General features: G+C 40.9%; 1 protein-coding gene across 1 annotated transcript in view; it reads left to right on the plus strand.

The window, feature by feature from the left end:
• The window catches only part of MYO7B (myosin VIIB), a 115527-nt gene that overhangs the window by 53003 nt on the left and 39540 nt on the right, over positions 1–22984 (plus strand). Inside the window, exons 16-18 of the mRNA XM_049887940.1 lie at positions 3452–3604; positions 4651–4749; positions 6329–6423. Of these exons, the coding sequence (XP_049743897.1) occupies positions 3452–3604; positions 4651–4749; positions 6329–6423 (347 nt within the window). The remainder of the gene's footprint in view (positions 1–3451; positions 3605–4650; positions 4750–6328; positions 6424–22984) is intronic.

Here is a 22984-nt window from a genome sequence, read left to right on the forward strand (position 1 = left end):
GATTTTCCTTTAAAAAGATTGTTACGATCTGGAAACCACAAACAGCGTAAAATCTCTTTGAATTAAAAATGTTCTCTTCTTTCCACTGTCAGACTAAGGTGCCGAGGTGAAGAAATTTGTATAAAAGAGGCAGTTAGTACAATAACTTGAGGTCCAGAGTCTGCGATGTTTGAACTGTTTCCCTAAAGATGTACAAGCATCAACAATAAAGCTTCAAATATGTCCATGTTCTGGGACAACAGAATGGGACAACGCATTAAAAAAGGCATTTTAAATATTTTATCTCCTATTTTTATGGCTGTTGTCTCTAGTAATCACACTGCTCATGGTTACCCTGAGTTTCATGTCATAAACAATCTGAAGCTGCTGTAGCAAAGAAAAAGCCTTTCACTTAATATTTTAGATGTTTCTTTTATTTTCTGAGGCAGAATCTGAGAGGGCTTAGATTTTCATATATAATTCAATCTTTTAACTTTTAAATATCCTTAGATTTTCAGGTGGCTCTACTGCCTTCTAACTCTGATCTCACCACTCTTCTGGCTCTTTTCTTAATTCTGTACCTATTTCTCTGTATCTGTAACTCTTTCCTTCAATTCTTGCTTTAGTTACATATGTTCCATCTTTTCTTCACTTAGCAGGCCTTCTTTCTAGTTATCTCTGGTCCTTCAGCTACTTACATAGATCTTCCTTTATTTCAAATCACATTTTTGACTTTCTGTCTCCAGTTCTCTCTGAACTGTAAAAAAAAAAAATTTTTTTTTTTTGTTTTTCCCTTAAATTGTCTCTCTTCGTTTGATCTTGAATATAAATTCAGGAAAAACTAGAGTTTAACAGGAGTTAACAAATAATCATAAAACCTTGGAAACTGGAGACAGTTTATAAATCAAAAGAAGTGTCTATAAACTCCAGCCTGGAGTTTATAGACACTTCTTTTGATTTATTTTTCTTGTCTATGTTTTTAAATTTTGCTCACCAGGAAATTAAACTATCTTAAAATAGGTTTAATGTTTTAAAATTGAATGATTTAACTACTTTATAAACAAATATGTATTTTCCTTTTATTATAACTTACTATCTAAACCATCTTTTCTCAGCTTTCTGAGTTTTTGTCTTATCTTTTAAGGCCCACTCAAAATATTAACTAGGTGAAGTACTCCCTCTAAGAGGGCAATCTCCCATTTAAGTTTATGTTTATTTTTATAAATTGGCTATGTTTGATCTTATCCATCAAGAAAACCTGCTGTGATCTTTTTCATAATCCAAAACAAATTCATTTTCTTTTGTTGTTGTTGTTGTTGTTTTCAAGACTGGATCCTTACCTGTTAATGTTTTAGATATTCATTTGCTTTCTGCAGAAAGTCTTTTTTGAGGAGGCTATTTTAGATTTATTAAATTTGTTTGTGACCTTAGAATATCAGTTAAAATCAGCCTCCCATTGGGGCTGTCTAGTTTTAATACCGTGGTTTTTCTATTTTTCTAATTTGCCCCTTAAATGAACAATCTTATCTAAGAAGAATGAATGAGCTTTACTGAGGCTGCTGCAGTTCCAAATCATTCCAAAGACTTAAAGAAACTGCAAGTCTGAGGCCTGAACATTATGACAGGCATCGCTGCTGAAGAGATGGGGAAGCTCCCAATGCTTGTCTCTAAAACAATGAACAACCCATTTCATTAACATGCAGGAGGGATGCCTAGCAACCTATTTTTAGAATCCATGGATCCCATTATCTTGAGTAGGTCAAATTTTGAAATTGAGACTGCTTAGTGAAACCTAGCTTCATTTTTGACCAGTTACAATGACCCCAGTGCAGGACCTAGTCCAAGAGAAAGGCCCCAACTCCAGACCCAGTCTAGAAGAAAAAGTTCAATGCCAGACCCAGTCTGGGAAAAACATCTCAACCCCTGACCCAGTCTAGAAGAAAGACCTCAATACTGGATCCAGTTCGGGAGAAAGACTTCAATGTAGGACCTGGTCTGGGGGAAGACCCCAATACCAGACCCAGTTCAGGAGGAAGGTTCAATGCCAAGTTCAATGCCAGACCTAGTCCAGGAGAAAGATAAACAGTTTATCCCCAGGCGAGCTGTGCTGCAAAGAGAGTGGAACTCAGCCCAGGAGTTTATTTACTCTAAGGACCCCAGACATCAGGGGAAACAGAGAGCTGAAAGTAGCTCTTGGGATCACTGTCTATTACCAGTGAGTCAGGGTCATCAGGGCAAGAAGCGCCAGATCCCACTTCTGACACCAGAACTGTTAAAAACAACAAAACTTTGACAATTAAAGATATCAACTATTTATTAAGAGTTGAGAGATGAAAAGAGGGGTTTGCAAATGGGCAGTCAGTTCTAAAGAAACTCCTGCAACTAGCACAAAGTGGATTTTTGCTTATAAGTAATTTACAATCTCATCATAAGAGAAAGAATGTACGGCAGTAATGCAGAAGAAGTCACATGGAATATACAAAATCTTAGAGCTACAGGTCTTGAGAAAAAGAAACTTTTAATCTAAACATCCACCATCTCTCGAAGGTAGATGAAGCTGGTTTGCAGGGTTATATTTGATGATAAGACACCCAGAAGTCTTGGAGTGTTGTCCAGGCTTCTGGGGAGTTGTTTAATTTTAACAAGTTCTAGGTACATTCTAAGCCCACTTCTGTGCTTGCTGAGTTCACACCACAGAACTGCATTTGGCCCTGTGATTTGTAAGCTCAGCAAGCCCTGCAGGCCCCAGGCCCTCTTCCCAGGCCCACACCCCCAGCCATTGAAGTTGCAGGATGGTGGAGAGGACAGGTTGGGGGTGGGGGCTGCAGCTGATGCCCAGGGCTCAGTGGGTGCCTACTGTGTGGGCATGTAAGGAGAGCCCAGGCAGTCGCTAGGTTTGAATCCTGGCTCAGCCACGTAGAAGCTGCTAACCCTAAGCCTCAGGTACGTCATCTTTAAATGGAGCTAATTATACCCACCATACTGGCTGTTGCAAAGATTAAATGAGAAAATCCTGTCCCATAGAAAATATTGAGTAAATGAGCGCTAACTATTAACAGTTACCCAAAGATAACCCGTGTGTGGCCCTGGAGGAAGCAATGTTCTTTGGGATCATTGTTTTGGATGCTTAAAAACAGTTTAAACAGGGTATATGCAGATAATTTTTATAGTTGTCATTCTTTGTATATCTTGAGGATGATGGAATCGTTTAGTATTGTTGTGGGTGTCATAGTTTCTGTTATCAACTTGTATCTCATTGGGAACACTCTAAGGCCTTTTCAGTTACTTCAACCAGCTGTATCTCTTCAAAATATAATTTGAATTAAATCAAGCATGTGTTTAGTTCTACTTGTATTTTGGGGACAGCTAAGTGGGTCATTGGGCAATTGACCCCTCTGTGGCTGGAGGAGGTGGTCAGGGAGGGTAGGCTTCTTGCCTCCTCAGCAGCCCTCTTCCCCTGCCCCGCACACAGCTCTTCGACCGGGAGCTGTGCCTCCAGCAGCTGCGCTACTCAGGCATGATGGAGACTGTTCAGATCCGCAAGTCAGGTTTCCCCATCCGCTACACATTTGAGGAGTTCTCACAGAGGTTCCAGGTCCTGCTGCCCAGTGCCATGAGGATGCAGGTGCGTGCTCAGACCCCACGTCCTCCGCTGCACTGAAGGGGAAGCCACGGAACCTCCCGTCTCTGCCCCACTAATCCTTCCCTTCCCTCCTGCTTGCCAGTACCCTCACCTCCCCAATTTCAAGTTTCTCCCACTACCCTGCTGATGCCCAGGGCCCCATCTAAGTCCACCTTCCTGGGGCACCAAGCTTTAAAATTACCTGTGTTCTTCCTCTCCCTTCTCAACTCATTCGTCCTCATCTCTTAACCCCTCATTGCCAGTACAGTGAGGGAAGGGCTAGCCATGCTGATCTGGACCACTGCTGGTGTCTAAGTATGTTCTTTCTAGGAAGTTTTTGGATTTTTAGAACAAACACTCTCTCTTAAACAGTAGGCTGCCAGGGGATGATGTGTGACTGGGGAGCTACTGGGGACAGAAAATTCTCATGTTCTTCTTCAAACACTCTGATAGTTTGGTCTGGTCAAGGGCCAACTGTCCAACACCCTCACTGAGGGCCCAGGCCCTGAAAGCACTGAACCCTGAATGCCCATCTTATCCCTGGGCTTGGGTACCCCATCTCAGCCCTGCTGTTGATCAGGTGCCCATGTGTGCCTGTGCCCTGTTCAAGCAGCCACTGACTGGGAAGTTTATGGGAGGAGGAAGATATGGGTACATCTGAGACCCTTGAGGAGGACCCAGCCCCCAGAGCTGGCAGAGGAGTCTCCTCAGCCTGCTCCTGGAGTCTCCAACGTGATGGCCTAGCATAGTAAAACTTTGGCCCTACCATAACAGAAGCCCGTTCATGCAAAGGCAGTGGATCAACCATGGTGAGCAGAGACTGACCGAGAAGGAGGAGAAGTCAGCTGATGGGCACCATGGGTTACTTCATCTGTGCCTGGACTAGTGACAGAAGCTTTACCCCCCAAATTAGAGCTGCACTCAGATCTCAGGTCTTCAGTCTTGTTGGGGAACATCCTCAGAGGCTGCATTACTCCTGACACAGAACCAAGGCCTGGAGACTCCAGGGCAGGCTCCAGTCACACTGACCTACTCTGTCTCCTTGGCAGCTGCGAGACAAGTTCCAACAGATGACCCTGTGTATTGCTGACATGTGGCTGAAGACAGACAAAGACTGGAAAATGGGAAAGACCAAAATTTTCCTGAAGGTGAGACCCCAAGGAACATGCCAACCCCCACATCCTGGTGAGTGCGTCAGGCCTGGGTCCTGGCGGGCAGTCCTCACCCACTTGGTCTAAGCCAAAGTCACAGGCACCCCAGCTGAAGAAAACCCTGCCTGGGGGAGTGAGGTTACCAAGGGGAACCCATGGAGCGGGGGGGTGGGGTGGAGGGGTGGGCACAGGAAGGCCCAGCACAGCCTGAGGGAGTCTAGGAGGCCTTCTCAGAGAGCTGCAAAACGGAGGAGGAGGAAGAGGTACCTGTGAGCCACAAGGCAAGAGCAAGGAAAAGACCAGGAAGGCCTCCCGACATCCTGGAGCCCCAGTCCTCTAAGGGGCCTGAAGAAGCTCAGCCTCCCTGGAGCCTGGGAGAGGTGGTGCTTAAGTGGGGCCCTGGGTTGAATCCTGGGTGAAGCGACTACTTGCTTTCCCCACCCCCCACTCCCCACCCCTCCTGTGGGGGCATGTCCTACAGCATATCACCCACCCACCTACCAACAACAACAACAACTACTTACAGGGAGGGCTGGCAGAGCCCCGAGACTAGCCCCAGGCCCTCCCAGGAGCACCAGTGGGAGGAGGGTGGACAAAGGGCCACCTGGGAGAGAAAATCCAAGTCCCCTAGGCCTTGGTTGGGGTGAGCAAAGGGGAAGGATGAGGAAGAGGATGTCACTCTGCCAGCTTACCTGACCACCTCCCTCAACCTCATCCCCACCGTCACCTTCATGCAAGGTGATCAGAGGAAGGCGGTGGGAGGAGAGGGGCTTGCACTGGGTATTGAGAGGTGATAGGCTTTAGGGAGCTATCTGGGTACCTTTGCTTCCCCGGCCTGCGGGTGCCCATCTCTCTGTGCCTCCCCACTCCTGCCTAGCTGCTCTTTGAGGCTATAGCAGGTGTCTGGTCCATCTCTGCACCCTCAGTGTCCACCCAGGGCCTGCATACAAGGAGGATCAGTGACTGGTTGCTGCAAGACCCATGGAGGCAGGAAGGGCATGTTACTCTGTGTTAAGCAAAGCCCATGGCCTGTCCCCAGCTCCTGCCTTCCAGAAGCTGAGATGGCAGGCCTGTGCCTCTCATCCCAGGGCCAGGGACCCGGGGGGAGCACAGCCAGTCACAGCCCAGGGATGAATAAGGCTTATCATCACACACTATGAATCCCACTCATAGGCTGTTTATATTGAAACAAGCAAGGGTCTGTTATATACTAGAATGCAAACTTCACTTGAATATGGGGAAATAAAACATAATTCTAGGGAAATTTTGTGCCCACAGGGGACTGCTTCATGCTTCCACCTCTCCCCTCCTCCAGAGCAGAAAGGAAGGTTGCCAGATTGAATTAATCAGAAGAAAGAGTTGAAATGGGAAGTTCTTGGATGGAGGCAGGGGTTGTAGCCGGCAACTCCCTTCTCTGAGTCACTTCAGAGTCAAATTGAGGGCCTTTCTTCCTACTTGCCTTCCTGGAAGAAGTGCAGGAGAAGTTTGAGAGGCACTAGCTTTGGAGACAGAGCTGGCCCCAGGCAGCGGTGGGGGTGAGGGCTGGGCAACATTCTTATGGATCTCCTGCCTGCAGGACCACCAAGACACTCTGCTGGAGATTCAGAGAAGCCAGGCCCTGGATGCGGCAGCCCTCAGCATTCAGAGGGTCCTTCGAGGCTACAAACACAGGTGCCAGCAAGACCCTGCCCAGCCCTCATCTCTCACTCCCCACAGGCCCACAGTCCAGCAAACCAGGGCCACATGCTCTCCCACTGGTCCCTCCCCGGGACAATCACAGCAGCTCAGGACCTCTGAGGACCCCTGATCTGTACTGCAGCCTGTGTGGCCAGGGAATTCTACTTCCTTATTTGATTATTTAAAGGGAAGAAACAAACCAACCCTCACTACGTGGCAAGAGATGTGAGCCAAAGGAAGTGTCGGCTCTAGTCTCAACTACACTTGGATGTTTTACTTCAATAGCCTTAGAGAGTGTGTGGGTTTGGGTTTAGGAGGTAGTTTGGTTTTTGGAGGGGGAGAAAATCCAATTAACTTTGACCCTGTTCCCTGGTCAGTAAGAAGGTTGTACTTGAATCTCATTCAGAGTCAGCAAATGAGCAGTGATTCCGCCTCATCCACCCTCTCCACGTCCAGAGGGCTCTGCATGTCCCTGTACCCTGAGTTCTCCCGTCTTCTCATCAGCAGCTGTAGGAGGTGTGGAAGCCCAGAGATGAGAACACAGGAGGAGAGAATGTGGTCACTGAGAGCAGGGCCATGAGGCAGGGAGGGAGAGGCAGCTGTCCTGCAGGGAACCATGGTAACAGTGACCTCAGACTGCTGCCAGCGTTACACTAAGCAGTTGAGTGCAGCCAGAGGCCCAACAGCAGTGCCCCTGACCACTCATAAAGTTTTCAGTCAAACATTTTATTTTGAGATAATTATAGATTTGCATGCAGTAATTTTTTGCATTTGTGGTGAAAATATACACAACAAAATCCAACAATTTCTACATGTATAATTCAGTGTCATAGATTACATTTTTCATGTCATGCAGCCATTACCACAATTCTTTCCAATTTATTCCTCCACATTAACATAAACTCAGTGCCCCCTGGGCAAAACCTCTCCCTTTCCCCTTCCCTCCCATCCTTGGTAACCGCTAAAAATATTTGGTTGCTATATATTTGCGTGGAAACCCTGGTGGCGTAGTGGTTAAGTGCTATAGCTGCTAACTAAAGGGCCAGCAGTTCAAATCCGCCAGGTGCTCCTCGGAAACTCTATGGGGCAGTTCTACTCTGTCCTATAGGGTCGCCATGAGTCGGAATCGACTCGACGGCACTGGGTTTGGGTTTTTTTTTTTAATATATATATTTGGTTATTTCATATAAGTTACATCATACAATATTTGTCCTTTTGTGATGACTTATTTCGTTCAGCATCATGTCTTCAGGGTTCATGTATCAGGACTTCATTTCTCTTTACGGCTGAGTAGTATTCCATTGTGTGTATACACCCCATTTTGTGTATCCGTTCATCTGTTGATGGACATTTAGATTGTTTCCACCTTTTGGCTATTGTGAAAAGTGAGACAATGAACACTGGTATACAGGTTTCTGTTTGTGTCCCTGCTTTCACTTCTTGTGGGTATATACCCAGGATTGGAACTGCTGAGTCATATGGTGTCTTAGTCATCTGGTGCTGCTATAACAGAGATACCACAAGGGGATGGCTTTAACAAAGAGAAATTTATTTCCTCGCAGTAAATAGAAGTCCAAATTCAGGGCTTCGGCTCTAGGAGAAGGCTTTCTCTCTGTCAGCTCTGGAGGAAGGTCCTTCTTATCAATCTTCCCCTGGGCTAGGAGCTTCTCCTCTCAAGTGTCCTGGGTTCAAAGGATATGCTCTGCTCTCAGCACTGCTTTCTTGGTGGTATGAAGTCCCCCTGTCTCTCTGCTCACTCATTTCTTTTATATCCCAAAAGAAACCAACTCAAGACACAATCCAATCCCATAGGTTGAGTCCTGCCTCATCAACACTCCTGCCACCCAGCCCCCCTCATTAACACCATGGAAGCAGTATTTACAACACATAGGAAAATCACATCAGATGAAAAAATGGTGGACAATCACACAATTCTGGAAATCATCACCCAGCCAAACTGATACACACAATTTGGGGGACACAATTCAATCCATGACATATGGTAATTCTATGTTCAACTTTTTAAGGAACTGCTGAACTGTTTTGCAGCTGTACCATTTTACATTCCCACCAGAAATGGATGAGGGTTCCAGTTTCTCCACAGCCTCAGCAATGCCTGTTGTTTTCTGGGTTTTTTGTTTGTTTGGCTTTGATTGTTGCCATTCTAATGGGGATGAGATGATACCTCATTGTGGCTTTGATTTGCTTCTTCCCAGTGACTAATGACAATGCGCATCTTTTCATGTGCTTGTTGGTCATTTGAATATTCTTTTTGGTGAAATGTCTGTTCAAGTCCTTTGCCCAGTTTTTGATTGGGTTGTTTGTCTTTTTGTTGTTAATTTGGAGAAATTTTATATATATTTTAAGTGTTAGACTCTTATCAAATATATGGTTCCCAAACATTTTCTCCCAACCAGTAGGTTTGTCTTTTCACTTGGTTTATAAAGTTCTTTGATGAACAAAAGTATTTAATTGTTACGAGGTCCCCTTTATCTATTTTGTCTTTTGCTGCTTGTGCTCTTGTTGTGATATCTGAGAATCCATCACTAAAAGCTAGGTCCCAGAGCCATGCCCTTATATTTTCTTCTAAGAATTTTATAGTTTTAACTTTCACATTTAGGTACTTGATCCAGCTTGAGTTGTTGTTTTTTTTTTTAATGTGTGGTGTGAGATGCGGATTATTTATTCTTCTTGGTGTAGTGGCTAAGTGCTATGGCTGCTAACTAAGAGGTCAGCAGTTCAAATCTGCCAGGCACTCCTTGGAAACTCTATGTGGCAGTTCTACTCTGCCCTATAGAGTTGCTGTGAGTTGCAATCAACTTGACAGCAGTGGTGGGCGGGTGGCTGCATGTGGAAATCCAATTTTCCCAATAACATTTATTGAAAAGGCTCTTCCTTCCTCCACTGAATGGATTTCACACCCTTGTTGAAAATCAGTTGATCGTTGATTTATCAGTGAACTCTCAATGTTGTAGCCAAAAGTTTTTCCCCAGTCTGTAGGTTCTCTTTTTACTCTTTTGGCAAAGTCTTTTGATGAGTATAAGTGTTTAATTTTTAAGAGCTAAGCTATCTAGTTTCTCTTCTAGTGTTTGTGCATCGTTAGTTATGGTTTGTATTCTATTTATGCCATGTATTAGGGTCCCTAGCATTACCCCTATTTTTTTTCCCATGATCTTTATCATTTTAGATTTTATATTTAGGTCTTTGATCCATTTTCAATTAGTTTTTGCGTATGGTGTGAGGTATGGATCTTGTTTGATTTTTTTTACAGGTGAACATCCAGTTATGCCAGCACCCTTTGTTAAACAGACCGTTTTCCATTTAATGGACTTTGGCCTTTTGTCAAATATGAGCTGCTCATTAAAAAAAAAAAAAAAAACTGAACCCTTTGCCATCGAGTTGATTCCGACTCATAGCAACCCTACAGGACAGAGTAAATCTGCCCCATAGGGTTTCCAAGGAGCAGCTGGTGGATTTGAACTGACAGCGTTTTGGTTAGCAGCCAAGCTCTTAACAACTTCACCACCAGGGCTCCTCAGCTGCTTATAGATGGTTGGATTTATCTCTGGATTCTTAATTCTGTTGCACTGATCTATATGTCTGTTGTACCGGTATCAGGCTGTTTTGACTACTGTGGCTGTATAATAGGTTCTAAAATCAGGTAGTGTGAGGCCTCCCACTTTGTTCTTCTTCTTCAGTAATGCTTTAGTTATCTGGGGCCTCTTCCCTTTCCATCTAAAGTTGGTGATTTGTTTCTCCATATCATTAAAAAATGCTGTTGGAATTTGGATCGAGGTTGCATTGTATCTGTAGATAGCTTTGGGTAGAACTGAAATTTTCACAATGTTGAATCTTCCTATTCATGAGCAGTCCACTAGGCACTCCTTGGAAACTCTGTGGGGCAGTTCTACTCTGTTCTATTGTTCTATAGGGTCGCTATAAGTTGGAATCGACTTGACAGCAATGCGTGGGATTCATGAGCATGGTATGTTTTCCCACTTACGTATATGTCTTTTGGTTTCATACAGTAGTGTATTGTAGTTTTCTTTGTATAGGTCTTTTACATCCCTGGCTGGATTTATTCTTAAGCACTTTATCTTCTTGGGGGCTATTATAAATGGTACTGATTTGGTGATTTCCTTTTTGAAGTTCTCTTTGTTGGTGCTGAGGAATCCAACTGATTTTTATATGTTAATCTTGTATCCTGATACTTGGCTGAAATCTTCTATTAGTTCCAGTAGTCTTCTCATGGATTTTTGGGGGGTTTTCTGTGTATAAGATCATATTATCTGCAAATATGGATACTTTTACCTCTTCCTAACTGGTCTGAATGCCCTTTATTTCTTTTTCTTGCCTTACTGCTCTAGCTAGGACTTCCAGCACAATGTTGAATCAGAGTGGTGATAAGGAGCATCCTTATCTGGTTTCTGTTCTTGAGGGGAATGCTTCCAGTCCCGCTCCATTTAGAATGACGTTGGCTGTTGGCTTTGTATAAATGCTGTTTATTATATCAAGGAATTTCTCTTCTCTTCCTGTTCTGCTGTGAGTTTTCATCAGGAATGGGCAGTGGACTTCGTCAAATGCCTTTTCTGCATCAATTGATAAGATCATGTAGTTATTTTCTTTTGTTTTATTTATGTGGTGGATTACATTGATTGATTTTCTAATGTTGAACCATCCCTGCATACCTGGTATGAATCCCACTTAGTCATGATGTATTATATTTTTATATGCTGTTGAATTCTATTGGCTAGAGCTTTGTTGAGAATTTTTGTGTCAATATTCATGAGATTTTTTTTTATTCATGAGAGATATTGGCCTGTAGTTTTCTTTTTTTGCAATGTCTTTGTCTGGCTTTGGTATCAGGGTTATGCTGGCTTCATAGAATGAGTTCAGGAATACTCCTTCCTTTTCCAAGCCATGAAATAGCTTGAGTAGTATTGGTGTTAGCTCTTCTCTGAAAGTTTGATAGAATTCTCCAGTGAAGCTGTCCAGGCCAGGGTCTTTTTTTTGTTGGGAGTTTTTTTTTTTTACTACCTCTTCAATCTTTTCTTTTGTTATGGATCTGTTAGTTTTTCTATTTCTGTTTGTGTCAGTTTAGGTAGGTAGTGTGAGTCTAGAAATTTGTCCATTTTCTGTACATACAATTTTTCATGGTATTCTGTTATGACCGTTATTATTTCAGTTGGGTCTGTTGTGATATCAACCGTCTATTTTTTATTCGGGTTATTTACTTCCTTTCCTGTTTTTCTTTAATCAGTTTGTGTGGCCATTTTTAATTTTAGCAATTCTAGTAGGTGTATAGTGACATCTCATTGTAGTTTTAATTTGCATTTCTTTAATGGTTAATGATGTTGGACATCTGTTCATGCGCTTATTTGCAATCTGTATATATCCTCTTCAATGAAATATCTATGTACATCGTTTGCCCATTTTCTAATTGGATTGTTTATTGTTCTGAGAATTCTTTATATACTATAGATATTGGTCTTTTGTAGGATATCAGGTTTGCAAATATTTCCTCTCAGTCGACAGTTTGTCTTTTTATCCTCTTAGCAGGGTCTTTGCAAAGCAAAAGTTTTTAATTTTAACAAATACCAATTTATCAGATTTTCCTTTTATGGATTATACTATTTGATGTTGAGTCTGAGAACTCTATGCCTAGACTTAGATCCAAAAGATTTCCTCCTATGTTGTTGTTGTTGTTAGGTGCCATTGAGTCAGTTCTGACTCATAGCAACCCTATATACAGAACAAAACACTGCCCAGTCCTGTGCCAGCCTCACAATCATTGTTATGCTTGAGCCCATTGTTGCAGCCACTGTGTCAGTTCATCTCCTTATAAGTCTTCCACTTTTTCACTCAACCTCTGCTTTACCCAGCATGATGTCCTTCTGCAGGGACTAGTCCCTCCTGATAACATGTCCGAAGTAGGTGAGACAAAGTCTTATCCTTGTTTCTGAGGAGCACTCTGGCTGTACTTCTCCCAAGACAGATTTATTCATTCTTCTGGCAGTCCATGATATGTTCACATCCTTTGCCAACATCATAATTCAAGGCATTGATTCTTCTTGGTTTTCCTTATTTATTGTCAGCTTTTGCTTGCGTATGAGGTGATTGAAAATACCATGGCTTAGGTCAGGTGCACCTTAGTCCTCAAAGTGACATTTTTGCTTTTAAATACTTTAAAGAGGTCTTTTGCAGCAGATTGCCCAATGCAATACATCCTTTGATTCCTTGACTGCTGCTTCCATGGGCATTGATTGTGGATCCAAGTAAAATGAAATCCTTGACAACTTCAATATTTTCTCCGTTTATCGTGATGTTGCTTATAGGTCCAGTTGCAAGGATTTTTGTTTTCTTGATCTGCATCAGTAATTGCTTCAAGTCCTCTTCTCTTTTAGCAAGGAGGTTGTTAATGAGTCTTCCTCCAGCCCTGATGCCCTGTTCTTCTTCATATAGTCCAGCTTTTCAGATTATTTGCTCAGCATACAAATTTTATAAGTATGGTGAAAGGATACAACCCTGACGTACACCTTTCATGGTTTTAGACCGTGGAGTAGTCCCTTGTTCTGTTCAAATGACTGCCTTTTGGTCTAGGTACAGGTTCCTTGTGGGCACAATTAAGTATTCTGGACTTCTTATTCTTTGCAATGTTATTCATAATTTGTTATGATCCACTCAATCAGATGCCTTTGCATAGTCAATAAAACACAGGTAAACATCGTTCTGGTGCTCTCTACTTTCAACCAAGATCCATCTCACATCAGCAATGATATCCCTCATTCCAAGTCTTCTTCTGAATCTGTCTTGGATTTCTGGCTGTTCCCTGTCAATGTACTGCTACAATCACTTTTGAATGATATTCAGCAAAATTTTACTTGCGTGTGATATTAATGATATTGTTCAATAATTTTCACATTCTGTTGGATCATCTTTCTGTGGAATTGGCACAAATGTGTATCTCTTCCAGTCAGTAGGCCAGGTAGCTGTCTTCCAAATTTTTTGGCATAGATGAGTGTGCACCTCCAGCACTGCATCCATTTGTTGAAACATCTCAATTGGTATTCCATCAATTCCTGGACCGTTGTTTTTCACCAATGCCTCAGTGCAGCTTGGACTTCTTCATTCAGTGCTATTGGTATCATATGCTACCTCCTTAAATGGTTGAACACTGGCCATTTCTTTTGGTACAGTGATTCTGTGTATTCCTTTCATCTTCTTTTGATGTTACCTGTGCCATTCAATATTTTGCCCATTGTTGTTGTTGTTAAGTGCCTTCAAGTGGATTCCGACTCATAGTGATCTTACAGGACAGAGTAGAACTGGGCCATAGGGTTTCCAAGGAGTGGCTGGTGCACTTGAACTGCCAACCTTTTGATTAGCAGCCGAATGTCTAACCTCTGTGCCAACAGGATCCATTTGCCCATAGAATCCTTCAATACTGCAAGTTGAAGCTTGAATTTTTTCTTCAGTTCTTTCAGCTTGAGAAATGCTCAGCATGTTCTTCCCCTTTGGTTTTCTAATTCCAGGTCTTTGCACATGTCATTATAATACTTTACTTTGTCTTCTCGAGCTGCCCTTTGAAATCTTCTGTTCAGTTCTTTTACTTCATTATTTTTTCCATTGGCTTTAGCTCCTCTACATTCGAGAACAAGTTTCAGAGTCTCTTCTGACATCCATTATGGTCTTTTCTTTCTTTCTTGTCTTTTTAATGACCTTTTGCATTCTTCATGTATGATGTCCTTGATGCCATCCCACAACTCATCTGGTCTTTGGTCACGCATCAAATCTATTCTTCAGGTAGTATCTAAATTCAGATGGGATATACTCAAGGTCATACTTTGGCTCTCATGGACTTGTTTTAATCTTCTTCAGCTTCAACTTGAAATTGCACACAAGCAATTGATGGTCTCTTCCACAGTCATCCCCTGGCCTTGTTCTGACTGATGATATTGAGCTTCTCCATCGTCTCTTTCCACAAATGTAATTGATTTGATTCCTGTGTATTCCATTCAGTGTGGTCGATGAGTATAGTCTCTGTTTGTGTTGTTGAAAAAAGGTATTTGCAGTGAAGAATTTGTTGGTCTTGCAAAATTCTATCATGCAATCTCTGGTACCCCTTTCTATCACCAAGGCCATATTTTCCAACTATTGATCCTTTTTCTTTGTTCTCAATTTTTGCATTCCAGTCACCAGTAATTGTCAGTACATCCTGATTGTTTGATCAATATCAGACTGCAGAAGCTGGTAAAAATCTTTAATTTCTTCATCTTCAGCATTAGCGGTTGGTGCATAAATTTGAACAATAATCATATTGACTGATTTCCCTTGTAAAAAAAAAACAAAAAAGCCAAGCCAGTTATTTTCAAGTCAATTCTGACTTATAGCCACCCTGTAGGACACAGTAGAACTGCCCCATATGTTTTCCCAGGATTGGCTGGTGGATTTGAACTGCCAACCTTTTGGTTAGCAGCTGGGCTCTTAACCGCTGTGCCACCAGGGCTCTGGTCTACCTTGTAGGCGTGTGGATAATTTCCTCTCACTGACAGTGACAGAAAAGTGGTGGTAATTGTTATATTTACATCTTAATATTTCATTTTTGAAGGATTGTAAGTGGTATTATATTTTTCATTCCTATGTCAATGTGTTCTAGTATATAGAAATATGATTTATTTTTGTGCCTTGATCCTGTGACCTTGCTAAGGTCACTTATTTTTTGAAGATCCCTTAATATCATGTCATTTGTAAATAGGAACAATTTTGCTTCTTCCATTGCAATCTGCATGCCTCCCCCCTTTTCTTGCCTTACTTCACTGGCTAGAACTTCCAGTACTATTGAACAGGAGTGGCAAGAGTGGATATCCTTGCCTTTTTCACTGTCTTTGGGGGAAAGCAATCAGTTTTTCACCATTAAGTATGACATTAGCTGTAGATTCTTTGTAGGTGCTCTTTATCAAGTTGAGGAAATTCCCATCTGTTCTTAGTGTACATGAATAGGTGTTGAATTTTGTTAAAAGCTGTTTTCTGCATCAGTTAATACGATCATGTCATCTCTCTTCTTAAGACTTTTAATACGGTGGATTACATTGATTGATTTTCAAATACTGAGTCAGCCTTGCAGTCCTGGAATAAAACCCACTTGGTCATAGTGTATATTTCCTTTTTTATATTGCTAAATTCTATGTGATAATTTTTTTTTTAAGAATTTTTGCATCTGTATTCACAAGGCCTGTAGTTTTCTTCTTTTGTACTGTCTTTGACTGGCTTTGGTAGCACAGTAATATAGCTTTCTAAAATGAATTGGGAAATGTTCTCTCCTATTTTTTTGGAAAAGATTGTTTAGAACTTTTAAACATTTTTTTAACATTTAAGATTTGGTAGAATTCTCCAGTGAAACTGTCTGGTTCTGGAGATTTCCTTTTGAGGAATTTTTAAATTTTGAATTCAGTTTCCTTAATAGTTACAGGACTATTCAGAGGATCTCCTTCATATTGGGTGAGTTTTGGTAGTTTGTATTTTTCAAGAAATTGATCCATTTTATCTAAGTTGTCAAATTTATAACCAAGTCCTGGTGGTGCAGTGGTTCAAGTGCTTAGCTGCTAACCAATAGGTTTGTTCTCCACCAGCTGCTCTACAGGAGATAGATGTGACAGTCTGCATCAGTAAAGATTTACAGCCTTGGAAGTCCTGTGGGGCAGCTCTACTCTATCCTATAGGGTCGCTATGCATCCGAATTGACTCAAGGGCAGTGGGTTTGGTTTTTTAGGGGGTTTGTCACATTTATGTGTGTAGATTAGTTTGTAGTATTCCTTCATTATCCTTTTAATGGCCACAGGATCTATAATGACACCCCTATTTCGTTCCTGATATAGGTAATTTGTGTCTCCTCTTTTTCTTTGTCAGTCTTGTTAGAGATTCGTCAATTTTACTTTCTTTTCAAAGAACTAGCCTTTTGTTTCACTGGTTTTCTCTGTTTTTTTCTGTTTTCAGTTTCATTGATTTCTGCTCTCGCTTTTATTATTTCCTTCCTTCTCCTTGCTTTAGATTTATTTTGCTCTTCTTTTTCTAGTTTCTTAAGACGGGAGCTTAAGTTAGTGATCCAAGACTTTTCTTCTTTTCTAATGCAAGCATTTAGTGCTATAAATTACCCTTCAGCACTACAGTCCCTGTGTCCCAGAAATTTTGATATATTGTCTTTTTATTTCCATGCAGTTCAATGTATTTTTTAATTTTCCTTGACATTCCTGTTTTTCACAATAGTTATTTTGAAGCATGCTGTTTAGTTTCCAAGAGATTTTCCTGTAATCTTTCTGTTATTGATCACTAGTTTGATTCCATTGTGGTCAGAGACACACACTCTGTGTGATTTTATTGAAGTTTATTGAGGTTTACTGTATAGACCAGGATATGGTCTATCTTGGTATATGTTCCATGGGCATTTGAGAAAAACATGTATTCTGCTATTGTTGAGTAGAGAGAGTGCTTTAAAAAATATTGATTAGATCCTGTTGGTTGATGGTGTTGAGTTCTTTTATAACCTTGCTGATTTTCTGCCTAGTTGTTCCACCAAGTGTTGAGAGAGCAGTGTTGAGATCTCCCACTGTAATTGTGAATTTGCCCATTTTTCCTTTCAGTTCTATCAGTTTTTGTTTCACATGTTTTGCAGATCTGTTGTTTCGTACGTACACATTTAGGATGGCTATGTCTTTTTGGTGGATTGACCTTTTTATCATTATGTAATGTCTCTGTCTCTGGTAACTTTCTTTACTCTAAAGCCTACTTTATTTGATAGTAATATACTCATTTTTTTGCTATTTTTGCTTAATATTTGCATGATACATGCTTTTCCATCCTTTTACTTTAAACCTAACTGTATGACTATATTTAAAGTTTCTTATAGCAGTACGTAGTTGAGTTACATTTTTAAATCCACTTTGCCAACCTCTGACTTTTAATTGGTGTATTTAGGCCACTTACATGTAATATGTATTAGAGCTTAAGTCTGCCAGTTTTTTTGTTTTTTTTCTGTTTGTTCTCTGTTTTTCATTTCTCTGTTTTCTTTTTTCTGTGAGTTACCGTCATGGATTGAATTGTGTCCCCAAAAAATATGTGTATCAATTTGGCTAGACCATGATTCCCAGTATTGTGTTATCATCCACCATTTTGTCATCTGTTGTGATTTTCCTATGTGTTGTAAATCCTACATCTATGATGTTAATCCCCCATGTGTCTGTCAGTTTGTCGTACTGTGGGGGCTTGCGTATTACTGTGATACTGGAAGCTATGCCACTGGAATTCAGATACCAGCAGGGTCACCCATGGAGAACAGGTTTCAGTTGAGCTTCCAGACTAAGACAGACTAGGAAGAAGGAACCAGCAGTCTACTTCTGAAAAGTGTTACACAGTGAAACCTTATGAATAGCAGCAGAACACTGTCTGAAATAGTGCTGGAATATGAGCCCCCCAGGTTGGAAGGCACTCAAAAGATGACGGGGGAAGAGCTGCCTCCTCAAAGTAGACTCAGCCTTAATGACATGGATGGAGTAAAGCTTTCGGGACCTTCATTTGCTGATGTGGCATGACTCAAAATGAGAAGAAATAGCTGCAAACTCCATTAATAGTCGGAACCTGGAATGTATGAAATATGAATCTAGGAAAATTAGAAATCATCAAAAATGAAATGGAACACGTAAACATCGATATCCTAGGCATTAGTGAACTGAAATGGACTGGTATTGGCCATTTTGAATCGGACAATCATATAGTCTACTGTCCTGGGAATGACCACTAGAAGAGGAATGGTGTTGCATTCATTGTCAAAAAGAACATTTCAAGATCTACCTGAAGTACAATGCTGTCAGTGATAGGATAATATCCATACGCCTACAAGGAAGACCAGTTAATACGACTATTATTCAAATATACACACCAACCACTAGGGCCAAAGGTGAAGAAATAGAAGATTTTTATCAGCTGCTGCAGTCTGAAATTGATCAAACATGCAATCAAGATGCATTGATAATTACTGGTGATTTTAATGTGAAAGTTGGAAACAGAGAAGAAGGATCAATAGTTGGAAAATATGGCCTTGGTGATAGAAACAATGCTGGAGATCAAAGGATAGAATTTTGCAAGACCAACGACTTCTTCATTGCAAACACCTTCTTTCACCAACATAAACGGAGACTATACACATGGACCTCGCCAGATGGAGCATACAGAAATCAAATTGACTACATCTGTGGAAAGAGACAATGGAAAAGCTCCATCAGTCAGAACAAGGCCAGGGGCCAACTGTGGAACAGACCATCAATTGCTCATATGCAAGTTCAAGCTGAAACTGAAGAAAATCAGAGCAAGTCCATGAGAGCCAAAATATGACCTTGAGTATATCCCACCTGAATTTAAAGACCATCTCAAGAATAGATTTGACGCATTGAACACTGGTGACCAAAAACCAGACGAGTTGTGGAATGACATCAAGGACATCATACATGAAGAAACCAAGAGGTCATTGAAAAGACAGGAAAGAAAGCAAAGACCAAGATAGATGTCGGAGGAGACTGTGAAACTTGCTCTCGAACATCAAGCAGCTAAAGCAAAAGGATGAATTGATGAAGTAAAAGAACTGAACAGAAGATTTCAAAGGGCCTCTCGAAAAGACAAAGAGCTGGAAATGGAAAACCAAAAGAGAAGAACACGCTCGGTGTTTCTCAAGCTGAAAGAACTGAAGAAAAAATTCAAACCTTGGGTTGCAATAGTGAAGGATTCTATGGGGAAAATATTAAGTAACACAGGAAACATCAAAAGAAGATGGAAAGAATACACAGAGTCATTATACCAAAAAGAGTTAGTCGTTGCTCAACCATTTCAAAGGATCATAAAAAAAAAAAAAAAAAAAAATTTTTTTTTTTTTTATATGATCAGGAACTGATGGTACTGAAGGAAGAAGTCCAAGCTGTTCTGAAGGCATTGGTGTAAAACAAGGCTCCAGGAATCGATGGAGTATCAATTGAGGTGTTTCAACAAACGGATGCACCTCTGGAGGTGCTCATTTGTCTATGCCAAGAAATATGGAAGACAGCTTCCTGGCCAACTGGCTGGAAGAGATCCCTATTTATGCCTATTCCCAAGAATGGTGATCCAACCGAATGTGAAAATTATAGAACAATATCATTAATATCACACACAAGCAAAACTTTGCTGAAGATCATTCAAAAATGGCTGCAGCAGTATATCGACAGGGAACTGCCAGAAATTCAGGCCAGTTTTAGAAGAGGACGTGGAACCAGGGATATCATTGCTGATGTCAGATGGATCCTGGCTGAAAGCAGAGAATACCAGAAGGATGTTTGCCTGTGTTTTATTGACTATGCAAAGGCATTCGACTGTGTGGATCATAACAAATTATGGATAACACTGTGAAGAATGGGAATTCCAGAACATTTAATAGTGCTCATGAGGAACCTTTACATAGATCAAGAGGTAGTTGTTCAGACAGAACAAGGGGATACTGGTTGGTTTAAAGTCAGGAAAGGTGTGCATCAGGGTTGTATTCTTTCACCATACCTATTCAATCTGTATGCTGAGCAAATAATCTGAGAAGCTGGACTATATGAAGAAGAACAGGGCATCAGGACTGGTGGAAGACTCGTTAACGACCTGCATTGTGCAGATGACACAACCTTGCTTGCTCAAAGTGAAGAGGACTTGAAGCACTTACTAATGAATATCAAAGACCACAGCCTTCAGTATGGATTACACCTTAACATAAAGAAAACAAAAATCCTCACAACTGCACCAGTGAGCAACATCATGATAAATGGAGAAAAGATTGAAGCTGTCAAGAATTTCATTTTGCTTGGATCCACAATCAACAGCCATGGAAGCAGCAGTCAAGAAATCAAAAGACGTGTTGCATTGGGTAAATCTGCTGCAAAGGACCTCTTTAAAGTGTTGAAGGGCAAAGATGTCACCTTGAAGACTAAGGTGCGCCTGACCCAAGCCATGGTATTTTCAATCATGTCATATGCATGTGAAAGCTGGACAATGAATAAGGAAGATCGAAGAAGAATTGAAGCCTTTGAATTGTGGTGTTGGCGAAGAATATTGAATATACCATGGACTGCCAGAAGAACGAATAAATCTGTCTTAGAAGAAGTACAACCAGAATGCTCCTTAGAGGCAAGGATGGCGAGGCTGTGTCTTACATACTTTGGACATGTTGTCAGGAGGTGTCAGTCTCTGGAGAAGGACATCATGGTTGGCAAAGTACAGGGTCAGCAGAAAAGAGGAAGACCCTCAGCGAGGTGGATTGACACAGTGGCTGCAACAATAGGCTCAAGCATAACAACAACTGTAAGGATGGCGCAGGACCGGGCAGTGTTTCATTCTGTTGTGCATAGGGTCGTTTTGAGTCGGAGCCGACTTGAGGGCACCTAACACAAATGATGTTAATGAGGGAAGAATAGGTGGCTGTTATGTTAATGAAGCAGGACTCAATCTACAGGATTGGATTGTGTCTTGAGCCAATTTCTTTTGGGATATAAGAGAGATAATTGAGCAGAGAGACGGGAGCCTTATACCACCAAGAAAGAAGTGCCAGGAGCAGAGCCTGTCCTTTGGACCTGAGGTTCCTGCTCTTAGAATTTCCTAGTCCAGGGGAAGATTGATTAGAAGGACCTTTCTCCAGAGGTGACAGAGAGAGAAAGCCTTCCCCTGGAGCTAATGCCCTGAATTTGGACTTCTAGCCTACCAGACTGTGAGAGAATAAACATCTGTTTTTTGAAGCCATCCATTTGTGGTATTTCTGTTATAGCAGCACTAGATAGCTAAGACAGTTACTTAAACACTTTTTAGAATTCCAATTTGATTTATCTTTAGTGTTTTTGAGTATACCTCTTTGTGTAGTTCTTCTAGTGGCAGGTCTACATATTACATTAAAAAACACAACACATGAATCCCGGCGGTCACGGTCCCCAAACCTTCTGTTGGCCCAGGACAGGAACCATTCCTGAAGACAACTCATCAGACATGGAAGGGACTGGACAATGGGTAGGAGAGAGATGCTGATGAAGAGTGAGCTACTTGTATCAGGTGGACACTTGAGACTGTGTTGGCATCTCCTATCTGGAGGGGAGATGGGAGGGTAGAGAGGGTTAGAAACTGGCAAAATTGTCATGAAAGGAGAGACTGGAAGGGCTGACTCATTAGGGGGAGAGTAAGTGGGAGTATGGAGTAAGGTGTATATAAGCTTATATGTGACAGACTGACTTGATTTGTAAATGTTCACTTAAAGCTCAATAAAAATTATTAAAAAAAAACACAACACAGTCATCATTTTACCACTTTGAGTGAAGTATAGGAACTGTACTTCTCTTTATGTCTATTTAGCCTTCTCCATTTATAATATAAAAACCAAAAAACCAAACCCACTGCTGTCGAGTCGATTCCAACTCATAACTTCTTAAATATTCCCTCTACATGCATTTAAGTTCCATATACTTGTGAGTTTCCCAAATTTTTCTCTGTTACTGACTTCTAATTTCATTTCATTGTGGTTGGGCAACATGCTTTGTATTATTTCTATCTTTTTAAATTTATTGAGGTTTGTTTTATGGCCTACTGTGTGGTATATCCTGGAGAATATAGAAATAGATCATTAATGAAATTAATATTACATTAGAAAATATTCACTCAGTACAAAATAAAGCTGGAAAAGGGAACTAGAGGAACAAAAAAAAGGACATGAGATGTATAAAAAATGTGTGCACTTGAGAAGTGTGTATGTTCTATTGTTGTTGGGTGGAATGTTCTATGAATGTCTGTTAGGTCTACTTGGTTTACAGTGTTGTTCAAGTCTTCTATTTCCTTGCTGATCTTCTGTCTAGTTGCTCTATCCATTATTGAAAGTGGAGTACTGAAGTCTCCAACAATCATTGTTGAATTTTCTATTTCTTCCTTCATTTCTGTCAGTTTTTGCTTCATATATTTTGGTGCTCTATTATTAGATGGATATATGTTGATTATATGCATATATGTTATGTCTTCCTGAAGGACTGACCCTTTTATCATTTAAAGTGTACCTCTTTTTTTTTCTTTATCACCAGTAAGTTTTTTTGTTTTAAATTCTATTTTGTCTGATACTAGTATAGTTGCTCCAGCTTTCCTGTGGTTACTGTTTGCATGACATATTTTTTCCATCTTTTTTTTACTTTCAACCTCTTTGTATCTTTGATTTTAAAATGTGTCTCCTGTAGACAACATATAATTGAATCATGCCTTTTTATTCATCCTGGCAATCTCTGCCATTTGATTGGATTGTCTAATCCATTCATATTTAATGTTGTTATTGATATAGTTAGATTTACTCTTTGTTTTCTATACATCTCATGTCTTTTTTGCTACTCTAATTCCTTCTTACTACTTTCTTTTGTATTCGGTCAATATATTCTAATGCAGCATTTTATTTTTATTAATGATTTCTTCTATATGTTTTTGAGTTTTTAAGAGGTTGCTCTGTTTTCAATGTTGTTGGTTTCTGTGGAGTCAA

The sequence above is a fragment of the Elephas maximus genome, chromosome 6, assembly GCF_024166365.1.
Source record: "Elephas maximus indicus isolate mEleMax1 chromosome 6, mEleMax1 primary haplotype, whole genome shotgun sequence".
NCBI classification, from domain to species: Eukaryota; Metazoa; Chordata; class Mammalia; order Proboscidea; family Elephantidae; genus Elephas; species Elephas maximus.